Genomic DNA, 26,307 nt, shown 5'->3' on the forward strand with positions numbered 1-26,307 from the left:
GTTGCACTCAAGTAAACAGGACGCGCCCACTGTACAGTTTGAAAAACATACCATGCCATTGTCTGCAAATATGTCATTTACAAACTTCAGTTACAGCCTTTGTAAATGTAGTTCACTTAATATATAACGGAAATGAGGGGAAATCCCTTTTTTAAGCTTGGTTAAGTTACTGATCTGATCAGTTCCCATTTTACAGCTTACTGTTTTTTTTAAAAAATTGCATTTGGTCTCATGCCTTTCACATCGGAAAGATTTCTAAAACACTTTACAAGGTTTCACAATGTGTGTTTTGTCAGCAAATGCAGCAGCCAATTTGCACACAGCAACGTACCACAAACAGCAATGAAGTGAATGACCAATTTTGTTTGGGTTAGATTGTTGTCCAGGACACCCTGAGAAATTTACTTCTCTTTTGATTAGTGTCATGGGATCTTTAACTTCCACCTGAACAGGCAGATGGCACCTCAGTGTACCATCTCATGACAGCACCTCCGACAACGATGCACTCCCCCACCACTGTAATGGAGTGTCAGATTAGGCTACATGAATTCAAAGTACCCGAGTGGGTTTTGAACCCACAACCTTCTGACTCAAGAGGCGAGATTGCTATCGGTTGAGCCATGCTGGTATCTATTTACTGATAGTCTGTACTGGGTGAAGCAAAATGCTGGCTGTAATCGATTCAAATCAAGAATTCCCCTATTGAGGTGAAGCGAAGCGCGGAGAGAGTTGAAGCCAGTAATAACAGAAAGCTTGAACAGATGGTCACAGTGCACTGGTATTCAGGGTCATCCAGTCAGGCACCAAGCCTCGGTGCGGTGGCAAGTGAGCTTATTGGGTTTCTAATGTAACCCGGGAAACTAAAAGGCCACTTGTGCGAAAATTGTTTATTGAAGTCAAGAAATTATTCCATGTTGACGTTAAGTGGAATCTGTTGATTGACTATTTTCTAAAGGAACCTTGGTGCGAAATTCCTCATCTAAATGCATCAACATTGGCGATATGCGCTAATAGGGTCATTCAGATGGAATTAGTGCCAATCAGAACTGCCACGTTTAACGTAAGGAATTTCTCACCCTTCTGTATTATGCAGGGTGACACATTAATGAAATTTAGAGAACATGTGGTGGAACTGTTAATGCCCAGTTGGAATTCATGGCCGATCACCATAGAACCACATAGAAATTTACAGCACAGAAGTACGGCCATTCGGCCCATCGATTTCTCTCAAATAAGAAATGATTCTAGTCCTCGATGCGTCGTGTAATCGCAGTGCCCTTCCAAGGTAGGTCAGTTCATTTCCAACCTGTTTATCTAAGGCAGCTTCCTAACAGCAGCAGTCCCCATACCATCCGGGTGCAAGTTTGACCCTTCCCCACCCCTTCTTCCTGACTGAGAATAGCACATTGTTTATAAAACAAATAAATAAAATAGTGTGAGGGAATAGGAAGGAGGAAACCATGATTTATTGTTTTAAAAAAACTACAGTATTACGCTTCATTCTGATATGAATCCATGTTTAAAAAAAAGTTCCTCTATGAAACATATAAACTCTTTATGTTTACAAACTGAGTTGAGCTGTATCTCTTATTCAGATGCAACTGACACTTTTCAACCTGCATCCGCCACAATGTGCGGATTAAGACGCAGAAGACCAGGTCAGGCTTCTTGTCCCAGTGGAGCATTGTCCTATTGGTAGGTTTTTTCTCCTGCAGCACACACAAAAAAAGATGCACGTCTCTGAACCGGGGCCATTTTCAACACAGTGCCCACAACATTCCAGAGCTACTCCGCAATGAGCCCACCCTGTTTATGGCCGAGGGTGAGAAGAGGGCAGAAATTCACTCATACATCATGGCCCCATTGGCTCCTGCTCCATCTCCTCATGGGACTGCATCTCACCTCACCGGCTTTCCCTCAGGCCAGCCTCCCGCAGATGTACTGTTCAGACAGGAGGAAACTTCTCATCTGAGTGCAACATTCTGTTTCGATCTCCTACATTCTGCAGCGCAAAAAAGCACACCAATGTGCCAAGGCAACTGGATGCCCGGCATTATACGCCAATTGCTAAAAGTAGCTGTATTTTTGCCTGGGCTTTATTTTTAGCAAGGGTGCGCAAGTTTTAATAAATAAAAATCGTTGAGTTTGATATAGTACCTTATCACATCATTGAGACATCTCAAAGTGCTTCACAGAATATACTGCAGAGCGAATTGACTGTAAATTTCGTTGGCGAAATACTTTTGCTGTATATTTTAGAAGGAAGGTGCGAGAGGCTGAATAACAGAACAATGCTCAGCTTCAGGTGAAGTCTGCCTGAAAGCACCAAGTGCAAACATGAAAACAAGCTCAGTTATAAAGCTTCTTAATTTTAAATCACCCGCCTTTTTTTGTTAGCTCCATTTCTGGCATTCAGAAGAGTACACAACATTCCACTGAAATACTAACCAGTTTATGAGGGGGTAATCTCGAGTACAGCACTGACATTCAAGTGGTCATCCCAGAAATTAAGAAGAACTCAGGGTGAACTGGTTCCGGAACAGAAAAGACCACAGAGCTGAGTGAGAAGTTCAGGGTAGGTAGGTAGTTAGTACAATGTATTTTGCAAACATCTGACACTGTGCAGGAGCAACAAAACCAACGGCAACAACAGAAATGTACATCAAAACAGATTGGAGTTACAGCATTCCCACAAAGTATTCTCTCAATTTACTTTACAGTAGATTCTGTGAAGCGCTTCGAAGACATGATCAGGCACTATATCAAATGCAAGGATTATTATTATTATCAACATGATGCTGATTCCGCTACATTGAAACTATTCAAGTCACTATTCATATGGCAGGATGCTACACAGCTCCTTCCGATACAATTATCACTCTAGTCCCTACTAAAGCTTTAGGTAGCAAAGATGCTGAAGGCCCGACCGTCGATGGTGGGGTGGGCCAGGCAGGGGGCTTGGAGCAGGCCAGAGCCCGCTGAGTGGACAAAGGGGACAGGTCGATATGGAGTTAGCACGTCACAGATACAGGAAGGAGCGAGGCCATGGAGGGCTTTGAAGGCGAGGACAAGGATTTTGAGCTCTATTCTCTGGGGGATGGGGAGCCAGGCGAGGGTGGTGTGAGAGGGATGAATGCATGGATGAGGGTGTCGGTGGTCTGAGGCGAGAGGCAGTGGCAGAGCCGAGCGATGTTGCAGAGGTGGGGGAAGGCAGAGCGTGTCATGGCACGGATGTGTGGTAGAAAGGACAGTTGCGGGTCAAGCAAGAACCCAAGGTTCCGGTGCCGACCGGAGCCAATTAGGAGGGCCTCGGTCTTGTTGACATTCAACTGGAGAAAGTTAGCTTTCATCCAACTGGAGAAAGACGCTGCATCAAATGCAATGATTATTATTATTAGTGCTCAGGGACGGGATGTTAGGCTGATTTTCCCTCCTTTTATATGTTAGGGACACTTAGGTTAATTGTAGGGTCCACACTGTTAATCCATCTGAGATGAATTCATCGAAGACTGAATTTGGAACTATGCTGGCCAGCACTAGAGCTATCAGGAGAAGATTCACTTTCTAAAATTCTCGTTAATTCCCCGGAACCGGAAACTACACCGTTAAAACGAAGAAAAAATACACATATCTACTGTGGTGGTCAGCATCATGCTAGAAAAGTACGAGAGAACGTGGGGAGGGGGAAACAGGCCTAGAATAATGCTGCCAGGGCTGTCTTCTATTTCTTCTCTATCCTCACCTGTCACACAACACACACGAGTATGATCCAAGTTACTATGCTCAGTGGATCTCCTTCTGTTGCAGTTAACCTCCAAGGTAACAGCAATGCTCAGAAGAATCCTGTATCTTTAGTGCACCTTACAAGTTGAAACAAATCAAATCATTATTTGTGGTCAAATATAGTGACTGTACAATGGCAAAAACAGCCCCGGGCCTTGCCCCAGCTATAGAAAGGGAGCCAGGTTTACCAATTCACTGCAGTTACAGACTTAAGTGAAGTTTAATCCAATTACCCTGTTTCTAATTCTTTCAATCTATCTAGCAAATAATAAATAATGATAATAATCCTTGCATCTGATACAGCGCCTTATCACATCATTGAGACATCTCAAAGTGCTTCACAGAATATATTGTAAAGTGGATTGACTGTGTATTTTGTGGGCGAAATACCACTTTACAGAATCATCTGCAAAGTGTAGTGACCACAATTTAGTGCATTAAACCCAAAGCAAACAGCACAACCTGAAAACATCTTTGTTGGCTGTGTTGACCATAGAACCGCCACTTGGATATGAACTTTTAAGACACAGCTTTTGTGACAGCTAATGAAACATTAACCTTCCTGACAGATCGTGCAGTTCATTTAAGTGCCCTAAATCAGTTTGGATTTCCCCATCTATTTTTTTTCCCCCTGCTCCCCCCACCAGCAAAACATGAAATCAATCAGCATTGCAAACAACAAACAAGAACACCCACTGAGCTGCCGCCCTGGTATTTGGAGCTCTAAAGCAACATTGCCAGGGACACATTTATTTTCGAGGCTGCAACCATCCCTTCTGTATAATTTATGGAGTAGTGCTAAATATTTCAAAGGGTCCCTGCAGAACAAGGGAGCCCTTTCATAGTCCGAAGCACAAGAGAGCAAAGCTTAGCTTCCTTCCAGATTAAATGGCATTAAGAAAATTTGGGGATTTTAACAAGGGGTCTGACAGCAAATAGACCACTCCCTCCTTTCTCCCATTGTTCTCAGAGACAGGACTAAATGAATTCCCTCATCACATTAAGGCTAAACACAGGAAGGACTGAATGGAAGCAAATATCTGATCACTCCGCGTCTTGAAAAGCAACCTATTCGCATTTGAGACTTCTTTTGTTTTTTTAAGGAAAACTCCCCAACAAAACACTCATCGCCCCTTAGTTCTCAGCACTAACTGACAGTCATTGAAGAATAAAAATAATGTCTTGCAAATTTGCATTGAACTATCGAATCGAAGGCACAGTCACTTGCTCAAGAGAATGGTGCTTTACCATAATATAATAATAATTTGGTCGTTCAATCCACTGGATGTGGGACACTGCTGTGTGTGCAATTGGCTGCCGTGTTTCTCTCACAAAATATCCAGTCAATTCACTTTACGGTGTACAGAATTACACTATATTCTGTGAAGAGCTTTGAAACATCTCAAAGACGTGATAAGGCGCTATATCAAATGCAAGGATTATTATTATTATTTATCATTATTATTACCAGGGTCTTAGCAACATCGAGCGAGCCAGATCTTGGCATTCTTACCTTGAAGCTGCTTGAAGCGTCCCTCCAGCTGGTTGTAATTGTATGGGAGCTGAGCAGTGAAACCGGGGGATAATGGCCCAGACATGTTGGATACCCTTTGTATTTCCATGTGTTCAACGTAGCAACAAAATAGTGTTATATATATATATGTGTGTGTGGATATTAAAAAAAAGGAAATATAATCCCACTTTACACCAACCAACTCAAGTTTGCACTCCTTTTAACAGAACTTAAGCGCTTTGGGACGTCCTCCCGACGTGAAAAGCGCTATATCAAATGCAAGGATGATTATTATTATTATAACTTCAGTTCCAACTCTGATCAGCAAACAATCCTGGGCAGGCAAACCGGCAGCTCGCTTCCCCCTGCTCTTTTCTCCCCTCCAGCAGTCCAGGTTGATGGTGTGCAGTGCACGGAAATGGACATCAGCAGCAGATCAGCATGGTTTTTGTTTTCCCTCCTCCCCTCGCCTCTCTGTTAAGACGGCGTGGCCTCCACGCTGCTCTCCAGAACTAGTGTGCGGGGAGGAGCCGGTGATAGGTCTTTCTCTCTCTTTCTCTCTAACCTCCAAACCAAACAAAAATCTCTAACCTCCCCACTACCTGGATCTCAGAAGAGTAGAGGGAAAAAGTAGTTGGAGCCTATAGCGGCTGAGCACAATGCCTGCTAGCAATCGTCAGGAACCAGCTCGCCAGACAGCCAGGGCAGTGAGTCAGTCATTAAGTGAATGAATAAGTCAGCCAGTCTACAGCCCTGCACACCTTCACAACCCTTGTGACTGACTGAACAGTAAGCGACTCGGTGGGCTGTGCCTTGCAATCATATCACCCTATTACCATGTGGAAGAGGAGGGTACAATTTTGCACACACATCACACACCCACATACACACGAAAATCAGGGGGAAGGAGGAGCTCACAGAGGGTTTGATCAGTGTAACAGTTTGCCTTTGCTCAGCACAGCTCACAACACACCACAGTGGCTCTCCCTCTCTTTGTTCTACAAGCCTTTGGATTGTAACTAACTCACTCACTCACTCCTCACCCAACCCCCCTGCATCCTGGCATAAAGCAATTTGCAATGAGATGGATAGGCGGTGGGGGGGGTCCTTATTCTTGCGTAAAAACAAGCAAACAAAAACACACGTACACACGCACAAAACAGCTTCCTGCAAATGATCCTGTCCCTCCTTAAACAAAGCGCTGGTGCAGTTACAGAACCTCCTGTAACGGAAAGGGCTCCAGTTCCCACCACAGGGAAAGGGAGACTGCTCCCAGTCCTGCCCTGCCTCTCCCTCCCTTTCCTTTCCTTGGCCTCCAGCACCAGAACAGAACATCTGAGCCGCCAGCAAGGTGCCTGTCGCCCACCTCTTTGTCTGCTGTCTCTCACATGCAGCAAACCCGAGAGAGGGAGAGAGAGAGAGATCACCAGCTTTTGAAAATGTTCAGACCTTCCAAATCTTTAGGTTCTGCTTTAGCATTGCTGGAGACAGTGTGCCAAGTGTGTGCGTATGTGTGTGTTTTGTGTGTGTTTGTATCTTACAAAATACAAAGTAATTTATAGTAATAATGATCCTTGCACTTGATATCATAAAATCATAGAATTATACAGTAAGAAGGAAGCTATTCGGCCCATCGCGTCTGTGCCAGTTCTTTGAAAAGAGTTATCCAAATCAATCCCACTCCCCCCTCTTTCCCCATAGCCCTGCAAATTTTTCTCCCCCAAAAATTATCTACTTCTCTCGTAAAAGTTATTATCGAATTGGCTTCCACCACCCTTTCAGGCAATTGCATTCCAGATCCGAACAATTCGCTGTGTGAAAAAAATTCTCCTCAGCTCCCCTCTGTTTCTTTTAACAACTATTTTAAATCGGTGTCGTTGGATTACTGGCCCACTCGCCAGTGGAAATAGTTTCTCTATTTCCAATACAGCGCTTTATCATGTCTCAAAGGGCTTCACAGAATATACTGTAAAGTGAATTGACTGTGTATTTTGTGGATGAAACGCGGCAGCCAAATTTCCTGCAGTTAAACGTCAACAAGACGGAAGCCATACTCTTTGGCTCCTGCCAACGTATTCTGTGCCACGGTTACCGACCTCCTCAACCTACCTGACCTGTCCTTAAAACTCTCTGAAGCCATTCGCAACTTAGGCGTCAGGTTCAATCCCCAATTATCCTTCCTCCCCCACATCCAGTCCCTGACCAGCACCATTTTCTTCCACCTCCGCCACAATACCTCACCCCAAAAGCTGCCGAAAACCTTCCTCTCGACTGGACTACTCTAACGCCCTCCTCGCCGGTCTCCCCTCCCCCACTATTCACAAAATCCAGCTCATTCAAAACTCCGCCGCCCGCATTCTCATCCGCACAAATCTCCGAACCCTGATTACTCCAGTCTTTGCCAAACTTCACTGGCTCCCTGTCACACAGCGGATCGACTTCAAGATCCTCACTCTAGTGTTTAAATGCCTCCATTTCTTGGCAATCCCCTATCTCTCTAACCTCCTCTCTCCCCACAGCAGTACCCACTGCCTCCGCTCTACTGGTTCCGGCCTCCGCCCCATCCCCCAAATCCTCCGTTCCACCATCGTCGGCCATGCCTTCAGCCACGATGCCCCAAAACTCCCTCCCTGAACCCCTTCGCCTTGCCTCATCCTTCTCCCCTCCCCCTGGCTTGGCCTTGGGCTCCACCATTGTTAAGTGCTCTGAGACAGCACCTGGTGGAGAGCGCTTTATAAGTGCAAGTTGTTGTTGTTGTTGGTGTAGCCAATTGTGCACAGCAGTGTCCACAAACAGTCATGAATTGAGTGACCAAATTTTTTTTAAGGGATTATTACCCCGGAATGCAATTCACCAATCGACTAACAACCGGGTTCCTACTTCACTGCTAGTTAAACAGGCCTGTGGAGTAAGGAAACTTGTCTAGGGTTTTGCCCCGCCTGGGAATCAAACCTGGGTCCTCTCGTTTGCGAGGCACGTGCTCTAACCACTTTCCTACGTATATCCTGTGCTACTCGACATCTTGAAGACGTGATAAGGGCTATATCAAATGCAAAGATTATTATTCTTAAGCGCTCCGAGACGCCGTCCGGCTTGGAGGGCACTATATAAATCCAAGTTGTTGTTGTTATTAACAACAACAGGCTGCAGTACTACAAACTATTGTAATGTGTCATTAAAAGTATAATTGTGTTAACCTTGTATGGTTTTGTTTTCAAGCTAGAATAAAAGGATGTATTTTGCTTCACCAGAAAAACTTTCAATTATAATTGAAAATGCTTTGAATGTGTGTCATGTAACATAAGGTGTTACCTGGCGCAGTTGGTAGCATTCATGCTTCAGAGTCAGAAAATTAGGGGTTCAAGCCCCAAGTTTAGCATCTCTAAGCACTGTACAGTTAACAGAGCTGGACGCTGAGCTGGGGGGGGTGGGTTAAACGGGTAACAGTTTAGGAATAAATTCCACTCTATCTTCTCTCTTTCTCTTCCTTCCCCAATGCAAACTTTAAAAGATGCAAACTTGAGTGAGAAGGGAATGTGTACCTGAAAGGCAGAGAATACAGGGATGTGGAAATTAGGATAGAGTGCTTTTGGACATTCTCCCAACATGAAAGGCACTATACAAGTGTAATTTGTTGTTTGTTGTAGTATAAACACCAGCCCGGACTTGTTGGTCCGAATAGCCTGTTTGGGTGCTGCACAGTATATGTACAAACATGTACAGAAATTGGAAAACTTCTTGAGAGCAACCTAAGCCAAACTCCTCAAAAAATCATCTGATCGGAGAGATTGCTATATTGTATAAACATAATAATCATAATAATAATCCTTGCATTTGATATAGCGCTTTTTATGCACTCGAGATGTTTCAAAGCGCTTTACAGAATATAGTGTAAGTGAATTGACTGTATATTTGTGGGCGAAACGCGGCAGTCAATTGCACACAACAGCATCCCACAAACAGTCGTGGATTGAGTGAGCAAATTATTTTTGTTTTCTTTTTCTTGAGGGATTATTATCAAGAATGTGGAGTAAGGAAAACTTGCCTAAGGTTTTACCCTGCTGGGAATCAAACCCAGGTCTCTTGCTTGTGAGGTGAATAGTCTAACCACTGAGCTACAGGACTCCATATGCTGTAGATTAATCTAAAAACCAAAGGCCTACAGAAACACATGGGCACCAGGTTTCATTACTGGAGCGACAGACAGGCTTAGTTAAAGGGCTAGCCCATAAATCGGCATGTAACATATCTGGTAATGGCTTCACAGGCCAAAGCGTAACACATCACGCTCTGTGTGTTATGCAACCTTTTCAAAATCGCAACGGTTCAGATAAACAGATTTCAAGTGCTTGTACAACAATAGAAAAACAAACAAGCTAAACAGGAACGAAGAAACACCCCCAACCCCCAAATGTTCTTTACATACTCCAACCCTGCGCCCCGCCCCCCCCCCCCCCCCCAAACTCCCTCTGTACTCTCCTCAAAATGTACCGTACTGGACTGTTCTCTCCACTCAGTGGTCACTGACCCACTTCATGTCCCCTGCTCTATCTGCCCCACCATCAACAGTCGGGTTTTCAGCCTATCTGCCACCACTCTCTGGAACTCCATCCCAAAGTCCCTCCGACTTGCTCCGTCCATGACCTTGTTCCAGCTCCATCTCAAGTCTCATCTTTCATCATGTATTCGATCATCTTTCCCCACCAGATCGGTTTCAAAATCCTCTTACTAGTTTTAAAATTCCTTCATGCCCTGGTACCTCCATACCTCTCCGACCTGCTTACCCCCCAACCCACAACCTGCTGCCTCCGCTCAACTGGCTCCGGCCTTTTGCATGTCCCCCGTGCTCTCTGTTCTACCATTGGTGGCTGCCCTTTCAGGCACTATGCCCCGAAACTCTAGAACACTCTTCCTATATCCCTCCACCTCGCCACTTCCTTCCCCATCTTCAGGTGGCGCCTGAAGACCTTCCTCTTTGACTGTGCCTACAGTCACCTCCCCCCAGCTCGGCACTGTGCTCTGCCAGTGTCAAGCGCTCTGGGACGCTACTCTGCGTGAGGGGCACAATATAAATGCAAGTTGTTGTTGTTCTCCCAATGTGAAAGGGGCTAATATTAAATGTAGATTTGTATTGAATTTTATTATTAATATGACGGGGAAAGGGGGAACAAAATTTGCTATTTTCAAGTTTTGCATTTAATACAAAAAAAACATTCAAAGCATTCTAATCTAATTTGTTCCTGCTGTCCTGCTGACTAACGCCCCACAATAAAGCTCCAAGTTCTGATTATTACAGTCACGCAGCACCAACGTTGACCGATCACAAGGTTTTCAGCTTTTTTCCCTCTTTTTCCCTCTAAAAGGCAGGGATTTGTGGGTTTGAACCCACAACCTTCTGACTCAGTGGCGAGCGTGCTACCACTGTGCCAAGCCGACACTCATCAGGTTACTTAGCTCTTGGCGTTCCCTCCAACCTGCGCTACCATTATTTACAGCAGCAGCAACTTGCATTTATATGTTTTATCCTTTTGTCCATTGTCCTTTTGCCATACAACAGCAGCAAAATTACATTTATATAAAGCCTTTCACATCAGATGTCCCATGGGTTTGCACGCAAGCTAATAATACTAGTACTGATAATAATACCCCTTAATGCCTCTACCTCTGTGTGAAAAGATGCTTCTTAACATCAGTTCTGACGTCTTGGCTCTGATTTTAAAATACACAGTCAATCCATTTGACAGTATATCCTGTGAAGCACTTTGAGACATCTCAATGACTTGATAAGGCGCTATATCAAATGCAAGGATTATTGTTATTTTATGCCCCTTTATGCCTATCAAAGGGAAGGGCTGTTCACCATCAAGCCTGCCAATTGCTTTCCTTATTTTGAATAGCTCAATCAAATCACCCTCAACTTCCTCTGATCCAAGGAATAAAACCCCAATCTAACTAGCTATCCTTTTCGTCCCAGGTATTATTCCAGCGAACCATCACGGAACACCCTTCAAGTTTATTGAATCCTTCCTAACATTGGAAGCCGAAAGATGATCACAGTATGCCAATTCAAACAAGCTGACAGGCTCTCTACACAACCGAAACGCCTGCTTACTTTACGAGTGAGGCAACAATATGGTTAATATTTGAAAGCATTTCCTTTGATTGGGTGAAAAGTGCCTGGAAAGAAAAGAGTTAGTGGTAAACATCAGATTAGAAGCAGTGAAAATATTCTCGTCGTTTTGTCAGCTTCCAGTTGAAAGTTTGGATAATGAGTTTGTCATCAGTGTGTAACAAGAGGTTGAAGCTATTGAAGTTCGCCCTTTTCAGAGGCATCTCTCAGTCACATTGTCATAAGTGCTGCAATTACCTGCGCAGAAAATTGAGCAAGTGTTAGTTAGAACTAGTGAGCGACTGTAGCCAGAGCAACAAATGCATTGGCTGCATGTGTTTGAATAATAAATTTGTGACACTATTTCCTTGCCACTCCTCACTGAAGGTTTCATTATGTATCATGAGCTTTGAAGATCACAATCACCCGAATCAGCCTGTCTCAATAGACGTGGGAGATAAATATTGCTTTGATATCTTTGACAGTCATTTCGGGTCTCTTTTGAATACAGAATATCACTTTATTTATTATTAATAATAATAATCCTTACATTTGGTATGGGGCTTTTCATGTCAGGAGGATGGCTTAAAGTGCTTCACAGGATAAGAGTTTCTCTCATCTTTTGAAATATTTAAAAAAAACTTCTACTCAATTCTGTATCCAGTTAATTAGCTGTTTCTATGAAAATGTACAGTCCGTGAATTTAACAGCCAATCAAGGGAAGGAGATGCTCATACAATAATTTCAATTTGGGATTAAAATGAGATCCGGTGCCTTAATCTGGGTTTGGTGTACAGCAGTAAGTGCAGATTGACCGGAGCTCTTTCTTTACAATGCTGGCACTCTGTGAGGCAGCACAATGAATACTTAAACACCTGCCCACTGTGCGCGTGCGCTTACACACACACTTACATACACAGCAAAACAACAACGTGCATTTATATAGCTCCCTTTGTCTTGCTTATACAGCTTCTAGCACCTTGGAGTGCTTGTAAACCACATAAAACAAACACCAGCAACTTGCATTTATATAGCGCCCTTCACAGGGGGCAGCATCTCAGAACGCTTAACAGTGGTGGAGCCTGACCTACTAACATAAAGAAATAACTTGAATACTCCTTTCATCCTTAAGTGCAATCAGACCAGATAGTGCAATGAGACGGAAATGTAAAATGCCTAGGTGGGGGAAATAATTTTGAAAGGAGAACAAGACGTTTAAATCCATTGCTCGAGAAATGATGCAGGCACAGAGCATATATCTACAGACCTGTAGACTGAAAGGCATTTTCAAACAGATCGTTACATCTCCGCTCTCCTCTTCTCCCCTTGTTTAAAAAAAAATCAGACTTAATTCCCGGTGTCTTAGTCACTAAAGCCAGCCAGTGCCCAATGTGAAACAGATTGATACAGAACAGGTCTGATGCTTGAGTCTTGCTGTGTGCTGAGTTAGCCAATCTAATCAAGGGCAGAGGTACTAGTTCCACAACAGGTCTTAGAAATCTTTGGCCGGGTACAGAAAAATACCAGCTGAAATTGCCACTTGCCAACACAATGTAGTGAGTTTTTCTTGTAACGTGAGGGAGTGTGCACATTTGCTCAGAAGAGGATTGTCCTTGGCTGTGAAGTACCTTAAGGTTGTGTAGCACATTAACAACTCACAGCTTTGTTTCAGACATAATAATTGATACAACCACTTGGGTGAGTGACTAGATGGTGATCCATAGAACCCACAGATAACAGTATAATGTTTTGAAGTATTTTGAGATGTCTCGACGTGATAAGGTGCTATAATAATAATCCTTGCATTGGATATAACGCCTTAACAGGTGGTCAAGGAATCTCAAAGTGGTTTTCTGAAGAGTGGAATGACAGTGTTTTTGTAGGTGAACATGGCAGCCAATTTTTGCACAGCAAAGTCCCACAAATAGCGATGTAGTGAATGACCAATTTTAGCTGTCGGCCAGATATTGTTGGCCAGGACACTGGGAGAAACTCCTTTCACTTTTCAAATGCAAGGACTATTATCGGTATTATAATGCACCAAAATGGGTTAATGACTTTGGGAGGAGAAGAGAAACATTTTAAAAAGGAACAGTGATGTGCCTTAACATTTTGCAAAAAAATGTAGCGAGATTGCAAAAAAAAACTTTAAATTCAGCAAGAGAGGGAGAGAGATGTCTTAACTTATGGAAATCAGAAGCTGATGCTTTCAAGCATATAATTCTATCTTAATATCCTCTCAAGCTGCAGATCATCCAAAACTCTGCAGCTCGTGTACTCTCACGCACCAGGCTCCGTGATCCCATCACTCCCACCCTCACCCGACTTTACTGGCTCCTCATCCCCCAGAGGATCGAGTTCAAGATTCTCGTGCTCACCTTTAAGGCCATCCATGGCCTTGCCCCCTCCTACCTCTCTGACCTGCTGACTCCCTACCAACCTGCCCGCGCTTCTCTGTTCATCAGGCTCCAGCCTGCTCCATGTCTCCTGCCCGACCCGCCCTACCATTGGTGGCTGGACTTTCAGCCTTTCTGCCCCCACACTCTGGAACTCCATCCCACGGTCCCTTCGCTTCGCTTCCTCCCTTACCTCCTTCAAGGCCGGTCTCAAGACCCTTCTCTTCGATCGTGCCTTTGGTCGCTTTCCTACCTCTCTGCCTTCCCTCACCCCTACACCACTCCTCCCCCATGCTCGGGCCCCGACACCTGACTGTACTGCGCTTTGGGACGTCCTCCCGACGTGAAAGGCGCTCTATAAATGTAATTCCGTTGTTGTTGTTGTATACGGATGGAGGCAAGGTTTCCAGAGGAGTCATGATTCAAAGAGAAGTGGGAGGAGAGAAAGGCCCATTAGCTAGTTTGTTAAACATTCACATTTGAGTTTCTAGCAGCAAAGATGTTTGAACACGATTGGAATTTTCATTAAGCCTACCAGACACTCTCTGAAGAGGGCAATAATGGTAAACAAGCAGTTAACTAAGCGAGCGACATTTCCGAATTTAAAATTTGAGGAAAGTATTCTTTGAGCATAGAGCCGGGGGGGGGGGAGGTGAGGAGAGGTATTTAATTATGCATCCGAGCATAAATTTAACCATCATTGGCTGTTTAAACATTTAAATCATTAATATGATAAGCCAGCATCGAGATATGGAAAAGTGTACCAACTTGTGGCTGAATGGACAGATGGTTCCTAACACAGACATTCATGAAAGGAACCTGAGGAACAATGAGAGGAAACCGCCAGTCATATTTCACAGCAATTCAAAGACCTGTTTCTAAACTCAGTTGATGTCACTACTACTGATGTGAAAACATGACTTGTCAGCTTTCCTGAGCTTCATTTTCTTTTTATAAGATGGGAGGGCATTTAATTTAGGTTAAAATCTTCTGAACACAAAGGCAGAGGTATTCACAGATTTGTGTTTTTTTTGGGGGGGATGGGGCAGGAAAGAGAGGGTGGGTGAAGGTTGGGTAGGTTGTGAAGGGAGGACTGAGCTATGGCTTTGTCTGGAAGCAAGAGTAACGACTCTCTTAACTGTGCTCAAATCCTTTCAAAGAAAGCTGCTCAGAAATTATATTGACATCTTCCAGTTTAAGCCATGAAGCAGCCGAACAACACTTTTGAGTGAAGGACTTGGAAAGTGACTTTGTCTTCAGGATGAAGTGAAGAGTGTGTGTGTGTGTGTGTGTGTGTGTGTGTGTGTGTGGAGATGGGGGGGTGGGGGGTGGTAGGTGGAAGAGAAGAGAGAGAAACAAATTGGCAAATATGGAAGCATTTCACTCTTCTGGGTTTCATTCTTTAAACACCTTCATTAATATGGTTCAGGTTAGTTAGACTACCTACATCAACACATATGGGGAATGAGGTTTAAAGCAAAATAATTTTTTAAAAAAGGATGACTTCGAAAGAAAGTGGTATAGACACAAAGTGCCGAGAAAGTTTGAGAAAGTTTCTATGTTTCCGTGCAGTCAACACAAATTCACAATATCATACGATGGGTTGGTTGAAGACCCTTCGGCCCACTGATCTCATCCTTTCAAAACACTCTTCCTACCATTTTCCCTTCACACCATCAAGCTGCTTTCTAACCGAGTCCAGCATCCTGGCCTCAACCATCCTTCCTGACAAGCTTTTCCAGTTAACCAGAACCTCCCGGTGTCTGTCCTGAAATTGCCATTGCAACTCTAAACTCCTGTCCTCCTGCTTTGGCGTATCCCGAAGGATTGTTCTGGGTTTACTTATTCAATCCCATTTAACATTTTATACACCTCTACAGGGTTCCATTGGAGTCAACTTGTATCAAGGCTGAAGAGCCCGAGCTTGTCTAATCGTCGCTCATAGCCTGGGTCAACAGAAAATACTTGCCAAAGTATTGGCATGCGTGTCCGGAGTCGCTCCACCCACAGTGACATCGGATAAACGGTGCAAGAGGCCTGGAGCCAGGAACTATATTTACAGCAGGTTTATAGTGGAAGGTGCTGTTTATTGCAGATTCATTTTCCATTTTTCTATTGGCCCTAGATCATAGCTCAAGTTATTGGATACTTCTCTCACCCCCACTCTCTCTGTATAGAGCTGTGAAGGTACATCCAGAACATAATGCAGAGAGAGAATTAACATCACACCAACTCTCAGGAAGGTCTATCTTATGAAAAACAGTTACCATCTCAGATAGTCACTATAGGAATACTTCAAATCTTTCTAAGTCAACACAAGGATGGATAGATACAAACACCTTGTAGCTCAATAAACCAATATTTCTCACTGTGACTCATAGCTCCAGAACAAAAGAGGCTTAAACCATAACCAAAGATTCAACAACAATTTACTAACGAAACTTGACAGCAACCCCCACTCTATGATGGATTGCCGATGCGTTTCAAAAGCTTTGGAATGAATTGAACTGCATACCTACATAAACAGCACTGCTCACAGGATCTTCTACCTTTTTAAAATCTTTAAAACCTTATCACGTTTTCAAAAGGTCTCAAAGGACTTCATAGATTTTGATCTTCACAGACCCTACCAGTCCGAGATGCTATCCTGTGTGAAGGGTGCTACATAAATGCAAGTTGTTGTCGATTTACCGTAAAGTGTAGTAACTGTATTTTGTAGGCGAATGCGACAGCAGATTTGCATGTATTAATGTCCCGCAAACATCCACAAAGTGAATGACCAATTTTATCCTAGAGATTGTTGTCAGGACACTGGGAGAAACTCCTTCTGATATGCTGTGCTCTTTTCGAATAGTGCCACAGCATCGATGATATGAATTAACATAATTTCCAACCTATCCATCAGGTTGTGAGCTTCACAACAGCTAAGATAGTAGATGTCTGGGAAGTTGCCTCTGGGAAATATGGTAACATATACAGAAGAACTGCTTCTGCATGATTAATGTGTGCAGTCTAATGGTAGGTATTCCATTAACTTGTTAAGGTTTCACATTTCTCTGATGGGTATCGAGTAAAGTGTCCCATCTCACAATGTACAATACAGTCTTCCAATGCCTCCAGTCTTGGATGCTCATTAATTACTCTGTTAAGTACTCACCCTCCCATGTAAGAATACTTTCTAAGATTTGTCTAAGTATTTGGATAATATTATTTCGATGGAAACATATTCTCTAGACTTCTCCCCTTCCCCACACTCAGCTGAATAAAATTGTGGTCAATGGCTCCATGGCTGTTTGTAGAACACTGTTGTGTGCAAATTGACTGCCACATTTGCCCACAAAATACACACAGTCATGCCATTTTACAATAAATCCTGTGAAGTGCGTTGAGATGTCTAGAGGACGTGACAAGATGTTATATCAAACGTAAGAATTATTATTAAGCATACAACTCTAGTTTCCTTTGCATGGGGGAAGGGAGGGAGAAATTGATGACTTTGAGATTATGTCAGTTTGAATTAAAAATATTGCATTGCTTTGGAGACATTGAAACCATTTGACACTTAGCAATGGGTGTTCAAAATGTCTCGTGAGCAAAAGCTCACATTTCTAAAAACCGAACGCTGGGGACAAAGCTGAATTATGTCAGGACAACGCAATCGGAATGGAATGTAAACCTCCTAACCCACAAGAGAGGCATCTTAGGCATTGATGGAAAGAAAATGTCACCTACCACCTGAATGTCTGAAGTTTAATTGATTGGATTCTGGAAACACTGAGGTTGCAAAAAGAAAAATCTTCGCACTACAACGCCATAAATAATTACACTTCTGGAAGCAGGCCTGTGGAACACTGTATTCCACAGTGACACCCACAACCGTGGATTCAGGAGTGTGATGTATGACGAATCGATGTATATGTTACCCTTATACATATGCAAACATGCCCACTGTCAAATCTCTTCTCTCCCCTCCCCACCCATACGCAGCCCACCCAAGCAAAATATTCAAATGACCGGAGTAAAGCTGCACGTGACAGTTTTTGACACAAAGTCATAAAATATTGATGCCAAAGGAGTGGAACACATTAGTTTGAAAATGTTTACAAAAACCATGGGAAATGCCATTCCTCTGGACGGCATGACCAGCATCTGGTTTCCAAATGTTGAAACAAAGTGAGGTTACAGGTTGCCTCGGTCGCCAGATTATTTCACCACCTAGGAATTTCTACCCGTTTCATATGTGCCTTGCTGCACTTTTATGCAGCACAGTAATATACAGCAACGTCTATTTTCACTCTGAACAGGCCTGCATTGTCATGCCCCTTCCCTGAAACCACATAAGCTTGTCAGGTTAGTGTTGAGCATTTGATACTGCAGCATAAATTTAACTGTTTCGCTCAGGGTGAACGTGAATATTTCTAGAAAAACTGGAGGTCACGTACACCAATGTATTTCAGACTGTTGAAGCTAGATTATTTTCCTTGCTAGTCATCAGTTAGCGACACCTTACTGTGCCTCCTCCCACCACTACCAATACTTGAAAACCCTATAAAACAGGCAGTGAGAACGAGAGAATCAATTCGTTTTCCATAAAAAAGTGGAGTTTGAAAGTAACACATGGTAAGGAACACCTTCTATTATAACTACTGCTAGGGTGATGCAACACAACAACACAAAATTACATTTAAATAGCGTCTCTCACATCCAGGGCTTCCCAAAGCACTTAACAATACTGGCTGAGCAACGGAGCAGGGGGTGGGAGCCTAGAAGGGGTGGTGGTGGTGGCGGTGGGTGGAAGGAGATGACCGAGAGCATGATCAAAGGAGGAAGGTCTTCAGGTAGACTTTGAACGAGGTGAGGGAGGGAGTGTTTTGGCAAAACTCCAGATGGAGTTCCAAATCATATCCAAATGATATCAATAAAATATAGGTAAAGGTAGGCTCGACCAGATGACTGTGACAAGTACAATAGATCACCAGCTACAAAGACCTCCATGGACATCTGAAAGAGTGTCACAGGATTCACTGTAAAATATTACGACTGTGCATTTTGTGGGCAAATACAGATATATATGTGCACAGACACAAGTAGAATTCCTCTAGAGTGAGCTGTGGGTCGCAGCTGGCCTGACAGTGAGAAATATAGAGTGGATACAATACACTTCCCCCACAGGATAAAGAGGAAAAGAGAAAAACAAAACAATCAGACAGTTTTTTCCTTCCTTCTTCCTCTTCACTCAGTACAGAAGATTAACCTTTAAGGGGACATGCGGGTGAACATGACTGCTAACATATACGGTACCAGTGAACATCAAGAACAGGGCAACTGCGTGTAATGTGTGCTGCTGCTGAGAAAATTTAGCATCACCCGATTGCTTTTATATTCTATCCCTCTATTTATAAAACAGAGGATTCCATTTGTCTTTTTTCTTCCTATTGGACCATGCCTACAGTCACCTCCCCCTCCTCTCGGCTCGGCGTCCTCCTCTGCTGCTGGCAAGCTCTCTGGGGCGCTATCCTGTGTGAGAGGCGCTATATAAATGCAATTTATTGTTGTCCTTATATCTTTGTAAGATTTTTTTGGTCTCCCACTTTTATGTATAGTTTTTTTTGTGATATATTAACCCTTTGGTGTCTCTGCTCTTCCACTCCTTTTGAAGCGTTACAATTTAATGTACATTTCCTCTCCTTAGATGCATAACATTTCCTCTGCCATCACCCTGACCGAGCCGCATTCTCTGCGTCCTTCCGATGTCTTCCACAGTAAAATCCACACTCCCCTTTTTTGTCTCGTCTGGAAATTTTGATACTTTAGGAAAAATAACCTTGAATACATATTTAGCTATGCTATCGGAAAGCATCGATACTGGAACACACTGGTGTCTAATACAAGGCAATTTGTAATGCAATTCTTTCCTTACTGAAGAAATGGACGTAAGGCATGCCAACTCTGCTCTGATGTAATCTACTTGCAGAGCTCAGTCCCCCATGAGGCAGGGAAACGTACTATGGGAAGCAGACCCACTTGGTTTCCTCATTGAAGGAGCCACTTGGAATCGGCTACATAGCGTTGTCGGAAATAACCTGGCAAATTAACAAATCACCAACGTGTGATTATTTGGCATCTGAATCCCTGCATTCCACCCCCACCTTAAAAAAAAACACAAATTCTCAAAAGTTACTCAAAAACCTTCATAGGAATGGCTCTTGTATTTTGCTCAAAGTCATTAATCTAATTGCACTTTCGGCTTTAGAATCTATTAAAAGTTAATGGCAATTCCAAGATTGGTTTCCGCAAATATCTGCCATCTGCTTCCACTAAGCAACCGGACACGTTGTTAAACATTTAAGGAGGACGCAGCCATAGAGAGGAAGGTCTTAACATTCCGAACCACATTTGTAATTTCCTCATACTAATTTCTACATTATTGCAGACGCACACTGTATACAGTGAGAATTACTTCTCACAAAGGAGGCAGAATAAAGTGTACTGCTCTCAGACTATTTTTTTAAAGAAAATCTGCATCTGCATCTTTACAAATGCATATTATCAATAAGCTCCTCCTGCATATTTCAGGAACATATAAATTATTCACACTCTTGAAATAGTTGCTGATAGTCAATCCTGGATTGATCCATTTCCTACATTCCTTTCGATTACCAAACTATATACTGCAAAGCATGCAAATTTGTTTTGGAAAATCTTGTGAACAAATTATTCTTGCGAGTCTCCAAAACTAGGATGCCTGATTGTTTCAGTATCTTAAAATAGTACATTGGTGTTGGTGGTGGTTGAGTAAGTGGGGGGGATAAATCTCCTTTGAATTATTTTCAATTATAAAGACAAAACTACACAAACAAAAACACTTTCCTTGTTAAGAGCCATAGAAATGTACAGAAATTCAGCAGTCATTTGGTCACTCATGTCCAAAAGAAAGAGCTATTCATTTAATAATAATAATAATAATAATAATAATAATAATCCTTGCATTTGATATAGCGCTTTTCACGTCGGGAGGACGTCCCAAAGCGCTTCACAGAACACACTGTAAAGTGAATTGACTGTATATTTGTGGGCGAACGCGGCAGCCAATTGCGCACAGCAATGTCCCACAAACAGTCGTAGATTGAAAATGACCAATTTATTATTGTTTTATTTTTTTGGAGGGATTATAATTAGGCGTGTGGAGTAAGGAAACTTGCCCAAGGTTTCGCCCTCTGCCTGGAATTGAACTCAGGTCTCTCGCTTGCAAAGCGAGTGCTCTAACCACTGAGCTACAGGACTCCACTTGGTCCATTTGGTCTCATTCTCATTCTCCTGCCTTTCCCTTTTACATTTCTTGTATATTTATATTTTATATACACCTTTTTTATATTTCTCCTCAGATATTAATCTAATGCCCTTTTAAAACCTAATATTGGGTTTGCCTCATCTACTGTTCCTGGTGGAGCATTTCACATCCTAATAACCCTTTGTGTAAAGAACATTTTCCTCTCACTTTGCTCTTTTGGTAATCACCTCAAATCTATGCCCTCTTGTTAACAACTCACCAAAGAAATAATAGAAATAATTTCTCCTCATTTACTTCATTGAATTCCCTCAGATTTTAATGATGTCCATCAAGTCCCCACTTAACCTTCCCCATTTTAAGAAATCAGCTCCAGTTTTTTCAATCTTTCCTCATTATTATTATTATTATGAGTAAGTCTCATTTTCTCATTCCTGGCACAATCATAATGCATCTCCTCTGCAGCCTTGCTATGATCTTGATATCTGACCTAGAATGTCAAAACAAATGATCTCAAAAGTTCTTTGCGGTAATTGCTGTCACGTGTAGTGACTGTTTTCATTGACTAGGGCTGGTTATGTTTAACTTCAAAGCTGGTTCTCAAATGTGTAGAGGCAGGAGCCAGACTGAGGTGAGAGGAACCAATGTCATGTCCCACAAACAGTAATGAGATGAATAACTACATTTAATGTTTATTTTGGAGACTTTAGTCAAGAGAGAAGTATTGGCTGGGAACTCCCTCCACTCATTGGAAATAATGCCACAGGCTCCCTGAAGTCTTTTTAAACCATCAGAACAGACTTCAATGACAAAGTAAACAGACCAATGGGCAGTGTAAGGGTTCAGTATGTCAGCACTTAGACTGACAATAACTTGTCTCCCTGGCCCTGATGGTTTGGCTTGTTTTAGTTCAACCATCATGATAACTGCAAAGGTTGCAGTAATGAAGCGCTTGCTATCTGCTCTGCAACATCTGAATGACTAAGTGTCGAGGTGTTTCGAGCAAACAGTATTCACGTGACGCAGAGGATTCTGGACATCATGGAAGACTCTCCCACTGAGCAGACTAGCTTTTTCTCTGGTATTTCTTCCTTCTACAGGTGGAGTCCTCTGGCTCAGTGGTTAGAGCACTCGCTTTGCAAGCGAGAGACCTGAGTTCAATTCCAGGCAGAGGGCGAAACCTTAGGCAAGTTTCCTTACTCCACACGCCTAATAATAATCCCTCCAAAACCAAAAACAATAATAAATTGGTCATTTTCAATCTACGACTGTTTGTGGGACATTGCTGTGCGCAATTGGCTGCCGCGTTCTCCCACAAATATACAGTCAATTCACTTTACAGTGTGTTCTGTGAAGCGCTTTGGGACGTCCTCCCGACGTGAAAAGTGCTATATCAAACTCAAGGATTATTATTATTATTATTATTATTCACACATGGTAAGGAGGATGTGTGAAACTGCTGCCAGGTAGCTGCCAGGCACTACAGTTCACAAGATCAGAACATTGGTTTGGATGAAGAAGGCCCTTCAACCCATTGGATCTCATCCCTCCCGAACACCCACCTTACTTCCCCCTTCTCCCCCATCATAGTATTAAGCTGCTTTTCAAATGAGACCCTGGCCTCAACCACACTTCCTGGTAACCTGTTCATGAGGTATGGCTGCTCTGAGTATTTGTTTAGTGAAAAAACAATATCCAATTGGGCGCTGAAAATCCAGCAGTATAACACAGTGGTTGGTGTCATCATGGAGAGCAGTGGTGGGGGTGGGGGGGGTGGGGAGGTTCTCAGGAAATGATTTACTGGCTGGCAGTTACAAAGCCATCACATTATTTAGCATCTCTGACATCACTAAAGAAAATTGGAAGCAGAAAGCATTGGATCTTCAAAATGTGTGATATTTGTAACAAGAAGTAAAAGCTCTCGTCCTGCAAAGGTACACCGTGGAGATCGGAGAAGCAAGTGGTTGTGTAACGAGCAAAGAAAAAAATAAGACGCATAAAATCGTTGCTATACGTTTGGGTGCATAAGCAAGCCGTTTCCCCTCGGTTTTCATGACTTGAAAATAATACAATAATCCTTACATTTGATATGGATTCTTTCATGTCAAGAGGACTACTCAAAGTTCTTCACAGAATTTACTGTGAAGTGTAGTGACTGCGCACACAACCAGGGATACATGTGTGAGCAGCATATTACAAAGAACTGGCCTAAATCACAAATCTGGGTTCAATAATCCAGGAAATTCTTCTGGTCATTAATTGTAGTGAAACTGTCTGTGCAATTAAACCATGAATTTTTACCCGTTAGTTCATAAGTGCACATTATTCTTGAAGTGACTACACTTAAGGGCAAAATGCCTTTCCACTTTACATTTAGGAAAAACAATGATACCATGGTGTGTAACAGGCTCCATATATAGAGTGTAGCTTTACTTTGCCCAATCTGTGAATATGTTTCCCTTTCAGCACAGAGCAGGACATTGGACTCATTTAAGGAATAGCTCCATGCTGTAATGGGAAGATGGAAGGCGGTTACTTTGGAAGAATATGTCGAAGGGTCTCCATCTATAACTCTCCTGTGAACTACACCCACAGTTGTACAAAGATGAAACTCATAGTTTTACTCAGTGGTTTTCCCACGATGCAACTGAACAAGAATACATTTCTGTGGTCTTTCCCCCCACACTCAATGTTACCCTCCAAATACAATAGAAGCCTAAAATAATAATAATAATAATAGGGGGTGCTATCACTGGTCAACATATTTTCAGGGTGACGTCACTGACCACCTGACCAGTGACCATCACCACGCACAGAGGGCATTCACAGGAAGTGATGTCAGCAGCAATCTGATGACCTGGAAGCCGGCCATATTTTGATGGGCAGAAGGTCGGCCAGCTGGCACATGGTCAAGCCAATGCCCATAGGGTACCCACACGCCTTATAGACAAACCAGCTTTATATGGGTGGGGGGTTCTATTGTAGCTCCCGGCAGTTTTCTCTTACCTGCTAAGGCCTTGATGCGAGATCGCTCGAACAACCTGGCAGAACTGTTTTCATTGTCCCATTCATCCACGTCCCAGCGATTGTTGACATCGCTGTACTGCTGCTGGATATCAATGTTGTCGAAATCTGTTGCTATCGCCGTCATGTTGACTTAGCTGTTTCTCGTCATCAGCTGCCCTTCGCTGAAAGGTCTGCAAACACACGCCAAGAGCAGGTTATTAGACAAACAGGTGATCTTGCACTACAGTATATATTTCTACTGCTGTATTTATTTAACAGTTACACTTAGAAAACGATTTTTCATGAATCGCTTCAGAAGGGATCGATGCAAGCTGTTTAATCCAAGCTCCCTGACAATGTTTCCAGGGGAGCCTCAAAAATGCCCAGGCAATTTTCATGAAACAATGCTTCTGGACTGCTTTGTGCCTCCGTTACCAAGGCTTCTGTTTTTGTTTGCTACCCAGAGACTCCTGGTGAGATGTGTGTGTGAGGAGTGAGGAGAGAATTGGGCTCCCCGTGAACAAATAACTTGTTACACTCACCGTCAAGATTTGCGCATGAGTAATGGTCAGGTTAATGGAAGGTAGGTGCCTGAGGAACCCTACCAGTGTGGAAGGAAAGGGCAAGTCAAACCCCTTAAGGTGGAGAACATTTATTTATTTTGTATTTATTTATTTTGTATTTATTTTTTGAGAGGGAAAGGGAGGAATTAAATAATAAGAATCCTTGCATTTAATATAGCACCTTACCATGTCTTCAAGACGTCTCAAAGTGCTTCACAGATTATACTGTAAAGTGAATTGACTGTATATTTTGTGGGCCAAACATGGCAGCCAATTGCGCACAGCAGTGTCCCAAACACAGTCGTGGATTGAGTGACCAAATTATTATAATAATTTATTTTATATAGAGATAAAAAGGGGCTCTTATGCCTCAAGCACTGGACATTTAATGCAATGCTTTACGTACAAGGCAAAATTTCTCGGTTCTCTGAATGTTTTGTGGAACCTCTACAAGCTGTCTGAGCCTCATGAATTCAGAGTTGCTCAGATTGGCGTGCATGCCTGCTGACATCCAGGAAGCTCGCAGGTGACACGTAAACCATTCATTCACTTCACGATCTTAAAGAGATTGCCGAGCTTTGACATTCAGTCTCATCCCTTCCTTCTGATTTGTCGCAGCTCACAGAGGCAGGAGACTGAAAGAGTCTTATCAAGTGACATTTCTAAAGTTGGTCTTAATCCGATCAGCAAAGGCAAGAGTGCTGCTTGCCTTCCAAACTCCTTTTTTTTGCAGGATAAAAGCTTTCTTTTCCACTTCATGTTAGATTGTTCACATGATAATTTTTAACAAAACATTAGCCGAGAAAAGATCAATCGGCCCATTAAGTCTGCTATTTTTCTTCCACGAGTCACCAAAGCAAATCTGACTCTCCTACTCCCTCCACATGTCATAGACGTTTACAGCACAGAATAAGTCATCCATCCCTGTGTTTGCTCTTTGAAAGAGTGATCCATTCAGTTAAACTAAGATCCCATATGCCTGATGAGGTGGATGCCAAAGATCCCATGTCACTACTTGAAAAGAGAAGGGAGTTTCTCCCAGTTTCCTGGCCAATAAATCCCTGAAATAAAATTAGTCACTTACTCCATAGCTATTTGTGGGACGTTATTGTGCACAACTGACTGTCACATTTCTCTCACAAAAAACAGTCAAACCACTTTACAGTATATCCCTTGAAGTGCTTTGAGATGTCTTGATGACATCATAAGGTGTTATATCAAATGCAAGGATTATTATTTTATTATTTTATTCTGTGAAGCACTTTTACACGTCCTTACAATGTGAAAGACACTATATCAAATGTAAGGATTATTATAATTTCCCTGCCTTTCCCTGCCTATACTTCTGCAAAATTACTCCTTCTTAAATATCTGTCTAATCTGTCTTTAAGGTGAATATGGATTCTGCATCAACCACTGTGGTGCAGTCTACATTTTAACAACTCTGTGTAAAAAAAAACAGCTTCTTAAATTGACACCCTTAGTCATTAACTCATACTCTAATATCCTTCTTTCCCGAGCATCATGCCTGATTCCCTGTTGGAATGATTTGTGGACTCTGCCTCAACGACAAGTATATGGCAGGGAATTGCACGAAAGATATTTTTCTAACCTCCACTTTAATTCCTTTTGCGATGCCCTCAAATTTA

The 26,307-nt window shown here is 42.7% G+C and overlaps 1 protein-coding gene across 2 annotated transcripts in view; it reads right to left on the reverse strand.

The window, feature by feature from the left end:
- Positions 1 to 24,286, reverse strand: part of sptbn1 (spectrin, beta, non-erythrocytic 1) — a 96,424-nt gene extending 72,138 nt beyond the window's left edge. Inside the window, exon 1 of one of the 2 annotated variants that reach the window (XM_042333313.1) lies at positions 24,096 to 24,286. In XM_042333313.1, coding sequence (XP_042189247.1) covers positions 24,096 to 24,240 — 145 coding nt within the window. In that variant the 5' untranslated portion in view covers positions 24,241 to 24,286. Of the gene's footprint in view, positions 1 to 5,296; positions 5,421 to 24,095 lie in introns of those variants that run through there. The other variant, XM_042333314.1, reaches the window with a different exon arrangement.
- Positions 24,287 to 26,307: the final 2,021 nt, after the last annotated feature.

The sequence above is a fragment of the Callorhinchus milii genome, unplaced genomic scaffold, assembly GCF_018977255.1.
Source record: "Callorhinchus milii isolate IMCB2004 unplaced genomic scaffold, IMCB_Cmil_1.0 Scaffold3, whole genome shotgun sequence".
Taxonomy (NCBI): domain Eukaryota; kingdom Metazoa; phylum Chordata; class Chondrichthyes; order Chimaeriformes; family Callorhinchidae; genus Callorhinchus; species Callorhinchus milii.